Source organism: Calidris pugnax, unplaced genomic scaffold, assembly GCF_001431845.1.
Source record: "Calidris pugnax isolate Ruff unplaced genomic scaffold, ASM143184v1 scaffold45, whole genome shotgun sequence".
In the NCBI taxonomy this organism is placed as follows: domain Eukaryota; kingdom Metazoa; phylum Chordata; class Aves; order Charadriiformes; family Scolopacidae; genus Calidris; species Calidris pugnax.
The window spans coordinates 1,783,251-1,792,354 of record NW_015090764.1 but is presented as its reverse complement, the minus strand read 5'-3'; the positions used below and the strand labels follow the sequence as shown (position 1 = coordinate 1,792,354).

At 54.0% G+C, this 9,104-nt stretch overlaps 1 protein-coding gene across 2 annotated transcripts; it reads left to right on the top strand.

The window, feature by feature from the left end:
* The first annotated feature begins 162 nt into the window (after window positions 1-162).
* On the top strand, window positions 163-7,490 carry DYNLL2 (dynein, light chain, LC8-type 2). 2 transcript variants are annotated; one of them, XM_014963633.1, is made up of 3 exons: window positions 163-318; window positions 3,761-3,899; window positions 5,613-7,490. In XM_014963633.1, exons 2-3 carry the CDS (start codon window positions 3,768-3,770, stop codon window positions 5,748-5,750), a joined length of 270 nt encoding a protein of 89 aa, XP_014819119.1. In that variant the 5' UTR covers window positions 163-318; window positions 3,761-3,767; the 3' UTR covers window positions 5,751-7,490. The 2 variants fall into 2 exon arrangements, with proteins under 2 accessions (XP_014819119.1, XP_014819034.1); XM_014963548.1 differs by lacking the exon at window positions 163-318 and having other exon boundaries at window positions 3,742-3,899.
* The last annotated feature ends 1,614 nt before the right edge of the window (window positions 7,491-9,104 follow it).

Genomic DNA, 9,104 nt, shown 5'->3' with positions numbered 1-9,104 from the left:
GCCCCGCGGCATTGTGGGATGAAACAGGATGTAGGCAGAACAGCGCGGGCGGACGGGCCGGGGCGGCGGGCAGCGGCAGCGGCGCAGCCAATAGGAGCGCGGCGTGGCGGGAGGCGCAGCCAATGGAGGAGCGACCGGCCGTGCGCCGCAGCGGGCGGGGCGGTATTTGAGCGCGGCGCGGCGGAGAGGCGCAGAGCGCTCGGCGCGGCGCAGGGAACGGAGCGGAGCGGGCTGAGGCGAGCGGGTCCGGGCCTCCTCCCACCTCCCATTCCTCGGTGCCGTGCCTCGCCCTCCCGGGGTGGCCCTGTCACTGTGAAGGTGAGCGACGCTCTCCGGCCGGGGCGGGGCGGCGGGCACCTCCGCGCCTCGCCTGGTCACCGCTCGCTCCGTGTGTGAGGTGGCGGCGGGGCCGCCCTGAAGGGAGAGGGTCGCGGGGAGGCTGGGCGGCGGGTGGGTCCGGCCCGTGGATAGCTGCCGGCGGCGCTCGGAGCCCGCCCCGCCCCGGTGGCCTGCTGCCGGTGCGTTGCCGGCTCCGCTCCGGGCAAGGTCACCGCTGGCTCGGGCGCCCCCGGGGCTCCCCCTGTGAAGGTCACGCAGGGCTCTGGCCTGCACATGCGCCCGGCTTCCGGGAGCGTCTCCCCGGGTCCCCTTGTGCCCTGCTGGGGAAGGGGCTGTGCCGCACCCCCTTCCCGGGGGCCTCTCCGGCTGCCGTGGGGGAAGCGTTGGGTGCTGGGCTGGGGCCTCGTCTGCATCCTCAGGCTCCATACCGTCCTGGTGGGGGAACGGTGGGTGCTGGGCTTGGGCCTCATCCTGCTCTTAGGGCCCTATCCTTTATGGGGAGGAAAAGAGTGGGTGTGGGGGCTTCTGTCTCATCCCCTTCCCAAAGCTGCATCTTGTCCTGATGAAGGAAGGAGTTGGTGCTGAGCTTGAGCATTGTCCCTCTTCCAAAGCCCTGTACTGTTGGGGGAGTGGTTGGGTGCTGGACTTGGGCCCCATAATCCTTCCAAGGCCTCCTTCTGCCCTAATGAGGGAAGGGTTGGGTGCTGACTTGGGCCTAATCCCCCTCCCAAGGCCTTATCCTGCCCTGGACTGGCTGCTAGGGCTGTGGTCTTGTCTGCCTTCTTCAAGACCCCATCCTGCCCTGGGCTGGGGAAGGGCTGGCTGATGGACCTGTACTGTTACCCCTTCCCAGGCCTGTCCTGCCCCGGGCTGGGTGCTGGGGCTTTGTGATTTTCCTCAGGCTTGGGTGGCAAGACCCTGAGGGCCAGCTGTGATCTTGTGGCTTAAGCATAAAAGTATGTGATGGTGCCTTGTGGGGAGGATGCCTCTGTAACCCCACACGGGAACAAGCTGAGCCTGGGGCCCTGACCTGTGGTGTTCAGGTGGGTGGATGGAGCGGGACTTGGAGCTGCTCCCTGCCCCACAGCGGGCGCAGGGGACCCCCCCTCCAGCAGCACAGCCAGCTGCCAGCCCCCGTGCAAGGATGCTGCGCCCTGGAGCAGTGCAGTGCTGGGAAGGACAGGCTGGCCAGCACTTGCGGCTCTACTGAAGAAGGATAATCATTTTGTTGGTTTTTTTCTATGGTGCTCTTGGCCCTCGGCGGCACGGGCCTGCACTGAGATGCTCCTCACCTGAACAATGAGGGGGGAAGATGGTTTTTGCAGGTCGCTCCATGGCTGGTTATGTAATGGCAAATGCCCTCTGAACTCGGCGTGCAGCGGAGGTGTGCGAAGGCCTGATGGGTGTGAGAGCTCACTCCCCCTCTTTCCCTAAAGAGGCTTTCCCGGGGAACGACCCACAAGTGAATTTCTGCTGCTTCCCTTTTCCTATGGGCTGGACCCCCAGAAGACTTTTCCAAGGGATTTCTGGATTCCTGGATAGTGAATCTGAATCTACGGGCTGTTGGTTGGGCTGTTCTGAGCCATGTCTTGTGCTGCTGGGGCTTCTGGGCCACAGGCTAACACCCGCTGGCAGAAACCACATCCCAGAGGGGAGCAAACCGCCTGGAAGTGGCTTTTCCAGAGCTTTGGTGGAGGCATGTGCTCTCTGTTGGCATTTGAGCTCAGTTCCTGTCATTCCTCCTGATGCTATTAGTGTATGTTAATAGCAGTGCTCTATTAAACACTTTATCTAAAATGTATAAATTAAGGTTGCAATAGAAGCCTTCAACTGCAGGCAGAGTGAAGAATTGAAGTATTGTAATCATAGGCTGCAATTATGTAACTGGATTCTCTTTCTCTCTGGATAGCAGGCTCCTTTAATTGCTGTAACAAAGCTACTCCTTCAGTTTTCTGGGACTGTTCCAGGAAGCGATCATTGCAGCAGATTTTCTTCACTCCCTAGTAGAGCTAAAAATGTGTAGTTTCACTATTTCAAAACATACTTGGTAGTATCACTCAAGACTTACAGCACTGTAAAAGGATTTAAGAAACTTAATGGTGCTCTGCAGGCTTAATTGGAGGCACTCCTTGCCATTAAGAAGCTTATTCCCACAAAGTTTTAATATGCTCTGGTTTTAACATGCCAAGGTGAGCAGCTGTGGTCCTTCTCAGTGCAGACCTTCTCTTGACCAGTCCCCCAGATAACATGTGCCTCCTGACCAGGCCTCACGTGGGGCTTGGGAGTGAGAGCTCTGGTGGTGCTGGAGTGTTCCAGCCAGGACTGCATGGGGCTCCTTCCCCAGGGCAGGTGTTGTGGCCTTTGCTTGAAGAAAAGCTGCAGGGCTGGGATTGCCAAATCCCTGGGGTTTTTTTTAGGATAATATGCTCTGCACTGGAATCCTCCCAATGCCGAGTGCCTACCTGGATGGGCTATGGCAGACCCACATGTAAAGGGCTCCAATGGCTGGTATGAAGCACCTGAACTACCTTAGGATGAAGGGGGCTACATGCTCAGCTCCAGTATTCCACTTTCCAGTTTCTTAAAGGCCAGGGGCAGCACTGACATGCTGGTTTCTAGCATCTGTGGTGTGGTTCACAGGCAGGGGGGTGGGAAGGAGCAGCACTGACATGCTGGTTTCTAGCATCTGTGTTGTGGTTCTCAGGCAGGGGGGTGGGGAAGGAGGCCACTTTGCCAGGCTGTAGCCGTGCCAGCTCCATGGTGGGCCCCTCTTCCCCCTGCCCCTGTTTCTGGGCTGCAGCGTGGTGTTAACCTGCTTCTGCCTTGTCAGACCGGCTGTGTCCCGTGGGAGCAGCTGAAGTCTGGGTTTCAGTGGCAAAGCAGCAGCGAGGGGATGGTGAGAGGCTGAATGTGGAACAGCGCTCCTTCCAGGCCAAACTAGCAGAGGGAGCTGGAACTTCTGGGCTGGAATAAAAGCACTGCTGGTAAAACGTGCTTCCTGAGCCTCCCCGCCGGAGACGGGCAGTTTTGGGATGTGTTGCTTGCAAAGGCTCTGACCAGATGATGCTCCAAACCACTGGTGCACCTGGAAGGCAAACTTGGCTATTGATGTATTGGAGGGCTGTGGCTCTCTGCAGATCCCGTCTCCTCCCACACAGTAAGCTTTTTTTTTTCCTGCATGTGTTTAATGCAGGTGCTGATGTTGGGCTCTCCCTGATCTAACCCACAGCCAGTGCTCCGGCTCCAAGGGGCACCTTAGCCTGGGACTGCTGTAGGCTGCCCTATAAACTCACCCTGGCCATAACAGGGGGTTTGTAGGATCAGCTGGTGACGCAGCCTGCCATAGAAAGGACACCCTCTGATGCACAGGAAGCTTCTCCTCTCTTGGGAAGGGATTAAAGGAATCTATGTTTTGCCTTAGGTTCACGATGTCTGACAGAAAGGCTGTGATCAAGAATGCGGACATGTCCGAGGACATGCAGCAGGATGCTGTAGACTGTGCTACACAGGCAATGGAGAAGTACAACATAGAAAAGGACATTGCAGCATATATAAAGAAGGTAACTATGGGATGAGGGGGCTGCTCTGGCTGAGACTTCCTGAAGCTCTTAAGTATATGTGTGCCTGTCATGAGCCTGAGTATCTGTCTGAGACTTCATACTTGTGTGTTTGGAGGGAGAAGATGCTTTCTTTGCTGCTTTACTGCTGTTTTCCAAGAGGATGGAGTGACTTCTGCAAGGTCGGAGGAGAGCTGTGGCAGAGCAGGGCCTGGTCTGTGGCTTTGGCAAGCTCCGAGCAGGCAGCGTGAGTGCTGTCCCTCGGGGTTTGCCAGCCTAGAAAGAGCTGGCTGCAGCTCCTGCTCAGGACCTGCTCCCCAGATGTTGCAGCTTGATTTGTGGTACCAGTGCAGGGTGGGATTACTCTGTTTTGCTCAGAGTGGGCGGCTGTGCACGTGCGGCTCTGTCTGACGTGTTCCTGGCTCCGGGGGGGGTGGTGGGGAGGAGGATGGGCCCTTGTGCTGGCTGGTGAAAGGTGCTGCTTAAAAACAGTGTAAGCAGCTGCCCTGGCCTGTGGAGAGGTGTCTCCCCATTTGCAGGAGCCCATTAACTTAAGTCTCATGCTTGATGGTGTCTGGGGATCAGCAAGTTCCCTCTGTAGCTGCTTCTGTGAATGGTTGGGCAAAGTGTTCTTGAAAGAGGAAAGTGTGACTTCATAAGTGACGCAGTCCTGGCAGCTGGGCTGCCTTTTGGGCCTTGCTTGTAATCGAAGCTTCAATGTGAAGGATTCAAAGGTGTCTCCTGGATTCAAAGGTGTCTCCTGACTTCTCGGGTCACTTTGATCGGAGGCAAGACTTATCTCAAAGAGCTCGGGGCAATGCAACCTCTAAAGTGAGGGAGTGCAACAGAAGGCATCCAAAAAGAAGTTGGCCTTTATTTCCTGCGAGTGTGTTGGGAGGAGGGAAGCAATTTGATGCACCTTCATGCCCTGGCAAGAAAGCCTCTCCTTACTTCAAAGGTTACCTGCAAAGAGCTCAAACTGTCTTGCTGCTGTCTGAGGACTAGCACTTGCTTTAATCTTGAATGTCAAGTCTATTCTTCTGGCTCTGTCTCAGGGGAGGGAAGGGTGTTCTTGGGAGTTGTGTGCTGTTAATTAGAGGGAGGAGAATGGTCTTTAACCCTGTCCTACCTGCTGAGTAGAAGACTATCAAGCCAGCCCTCAGCTTGCCCACCTCTGACCTCTTGGATTGTGTGCTGTCTGGCCTGTGCATCTGCCTGCTCATTTTCAACGCAGATTTTCTCCCCTTTATGTGAAGAATGGTCCCAAACAGTAGAAGCCAGACTTCTCCTCCCTTTTTTTAGGTGACCTTTATGCTCAAATGCCTTGCTGGAGCAGACATGCCAAAATCTTTTTTTTTTTTTTTGGTGAGTGGGCTTGGAATGGGAGAGGAGAAATATTCCCCTGAGCTAGCCTACACACAGTGCCCTACTAAGGAGAGCTCTTAGGGCTGCTCTTTCTGCCCAGGGCTGGTGGATGCTCTAAGTCTCAGGAGATGATTTGCTTGTGTTGGATCCTTCAAACAATCCAGCACAAAGGTCTGGTTGTGTCAGTTGCTACCTCGCTTAATAGAATAGTGTCTTGCAGTGGGGGATCTAAAGATGCTGCAGGTGGGAGGAGAGGCCATAGTGTGTGAACAGAACCAGCTAAGAATTTGTGCTTAGAACTATTTTCATGTGGGCTTTCTTGGCCTTAATGCCTCTCTTCTCTTTCTTCAGGAATTTGACAAGAAATACAACCCAACTTGGCACTGCATTGTTGGCAGAAACTTTGGCAGCTATGTAACACACGAGACAAAGCACTTCATCTATTTTTACTTGGGTCAGGTTGCAATTCTTCTCTTCAAGTCTGGATAGGAAGTAGGAGCAAGTGAAATTTGGACTGTAATGCACTGATGGCTGAAGCCACGACTCCCTTTAACATGGCTATGCCGCTGCATGGACTGTATACTATATTTAATGTGTATATGTTGCAGTAAAAAAAAAATCTACTTCTGTTTAGTTGCCTGGGAAGAAGGCGGCATTTTTTTGTTACTGCTTTTTTTGGTTGTATTGCACTAGGAAACCTGTAAATGCTTAAACAATGGCCTTTACGTGGGAAGAAATAAAACTATTCCACAACAGCTCCCTCGGTGGTAACTCCTTCTTTGAGGCTGGGAAAACTTCTTTGGGCAGGCCAAAAAGCCCCTGACTTCCTTTACTGAGTTTTATTAGACTGTTAATCGTGTAACGAGGAGCAAAGCCAGTGTGAGCCTCTGTACCCCCCCCGCAGACTGCAGAGAGCTGGCTCTCCCAGGAACCTCAGTGCAGGTGCTTAGACCTTCCCTGAAAGCTGGTGGGGTGGCTCTTGATGATGGGGCACGAGCTGAGCTCCACCTTGGACTGTGATACCCAGACTGGCAGCTGGCACCCTCGCTCTTCTCTTTCTGTGCCCATCACTGTATTTTTTTGGCTCTGCTGAAACGCTGACCTAGAGGTGTGAGCAACTCAGCCTGGTCTAGAAGACTTCACCAACCCCCCCCGAGTTGCTGCTTGGCTGCAGAAAGCAGCATCCTGTGGCCAAAGTCTTTAGACCTTGATCCTGAGATCTAAAGCCACGTGGCCTGTCCCCGAAAAGGAGTAGGATATCCAATTGGTGACTACTGACAACAGCTCTATTTGGCATGTTCGTAGCCAGTTGTCTCAACACTGCCTTAACTTGACGCTCTCCTTAAAGCAAGCTAGTCATGTGGAAGACTTGTAAGTGGCCACTGTCTCCTTTTTTTTTATTTTATTTTATTATTATTTTCTGTAGCTGATAAGCTATTTCTGGAGGACTGTCCTCCATGTTCTGATATCTGCTTTTGTTCTTAAAGCACAGTACCAAGAAGTTTCAATTTACATGTGATGTTTGTGTGAAGGAAACTCATGTGACATCTGCTTTTGAAGGCAGACAAATGTCTTGGTCTCCAATAGGTTCAGCAGTGATGTTGTCTTAGTATGTACTGACTCTTGGATTACGCTGCAGGAAGTGCTTTTTATCTGGGTGCAGAGAACTGCTGTGTGATGGCAAGTCAATGAGCTGGTGCTTGTCCTATTTATTGGTTTGGCTGATGCATAGATGATCTCACTGGGCTGGTGAGCCCAATCTGTGTCTCTGGGGTGAATTTGGGAATAAATCACTGCTGGGGGAGAAAGGGCAGAGTGAAGGGAGCTCTTCATTGTGAAATGACTCGGTGACCCAGGTTGACTACTTCCTGAAGTAAAAGTCCTTCTTGTCTCTGTGCAAAATCCAAAGTATGCCTAATTTTGTAATATTGATAGAACAATGTTGTAACTAGAAAGAATGTAGCTGTCATAACTTCATGTCGATGGAAATGTCCGCACTGGGGTAAGGTGCCTCGGGCTGCCCGGGGCACTCCTGTGCTCTTGTCTGTTCAGAACTCCGCTCTGGATCTGAAAGGAGAATGTTTTGGGTTTGTTTTCTTTTCCAAGCATGAGTCTAATGTGAACCTGTTCACGGTCTCTCGTGGAGCAAGATCTGTTCCCTTCATAACTGCAATGGCTCAAATACCATTTATTTTTTTCAAACATTAAAGGTGAATTGACACATTTCAACAGCCTCTAGTTTCTTCATTGCCAGTGCAACACCTCCGCTTGTCCAGGGAGGGTGAGCAGCAAGTTCTCTCTGCCCTGGGAAGATGCTGATGATCCGGAGAGAGAGAGGAAGAGGGAGAAACTTGCCCTGAAGAGTGTGTGTGGCCCCGTCTGTGCTGGTGCTGATCCCCTGGCCTGGCTCAAACACTGGCCTGGATGGAGGGGTGTGTGTCCTGCTGCTGCCCCGTGGGGTGCTTCAGTGCTGAGTAACCTTGATAGGAAGGCACTGGGGCAAACTTCTTAGTAACTTCAGACTCAGGGGGGGAAGGAGGAGGGTGCTGGACACACTCAGAGGTGTCTTCCCACTTGGCAGGAAAGTAGGTTCCCCTTTGGGCTTCCTCCTGGGAGAAAGGTGAAATGTGAAACTTGCTGGTTGCCTGAAGCTGATGTGTGTTTAATTCCTCTTGTGCTGCTGCAGGGGCTGTGGGTTTGCCCTTAAACAACCCCCTCCCCCCGTGCTTGCTATCCTTCCTGCTCCTGATACAACCTAAATTTAGGATTGTGGCCTCCCTGGTATTTCTGAAAAGCTTGTGGGCTCTTCCCAACTCCACCAGTGTAACAGCTCGGCTGTGGCACAGCAACACCAGCAGGAGAAACATGGGGAGGTGTAGCTACAGCCAACTGTGACTCATGGTGAGCAGCTACACAACAAACCCCCCCGGGCAGAGTGAGCAGCAGTGTGGCTGTTACACACAGGGATCTGCTCCAGCCCCCGCCTGGCAGCGCCGAAAAGCAGAGGTGGCTTCTACTTTGGGGGGAGCTGGCAGTGATGCTCCTCCCTCAGCAGGTCCCAGCCAGCCTTTTCGCTGGCAGCCGCCTTTTGGGGCTTAAAACTCCAGTCGAGCTGTGCTGCAGCTCCAAGAAAACACTCACAGCCGTGTGGGGCTGGGGGGGTCGAGCCCCCTTGGTGCCCAGGGCTCTTGGTCACGGGCAGCAGCAGGGAAAGTGGCTCCTGAACTCCGGCTGCAACCCAGGAGGGTTTGTCCAAATCTGGGCTGAAAAACTTCCAGCTGTGGGAGAGCAGCAGGTGCTCCAGTGGCTGTGGTGCTGGTGTTGGTGGGTCACTGGTGGGATGGGGGGGCCCTGGTGGGATGCCATGCCCTGGAGCTGAGGCACAGGAATGGGAAGTGTGTTTGGTGTTTCCTTGGATGTGTCACTGCAGCAGGAGCCTGGCTTCAGGCTAAGGAGAAGCAGCTCTAACTCACACCTTGGGCAATTAGGCAGCGAAACCCAGCCCTGCTCACCTCCCTGTCACCCCTGCCGTGGACACCAGTGCTGTGTGTCCCCAGCCTCCCCTTTAGACCAAATTTTGGATAGCACTGGGGCTCTGGAAGACACAACCTGCCTGGAGTTCAGCTGCTGAGAGCCGGGGGAGGTTTGAACATGGAGCTTTCTGTCCCCGCTGCTCCCCTCCTGCTCCCCAGCAGCTGCCTCACACAGCTCTTGGCTCTGACTTTTTCCACTGCCCGGGCTCCTGCTGTGTCTCGGGTTTCCAGCAGGCAGGTGTCTGCACCCTGTGTGCCTCGGGGCATTAACTGCTTCCCTGCTGGGGAGACCCCACAGCACCCCCAGAAC

What these genes read in the sequence shown, in the direction of transcription:
- DYNLL2 (XM_014963548.1), top strand. Translation starts at nt 3,747, where the DNA reads ATGTTTTGCCTTAGGTTCACGATGTCTGACAGAAAGGCTGTGATCAAG. An exon ending in TTGCAGCATATATAAAGAAG is followed by an intron (nt 3,900 to 5,612) that starts GTAACTATGGGA and finishes CTCTTTCTTCAG; the next exon opens with GAATTTGACAAGAAATACAA.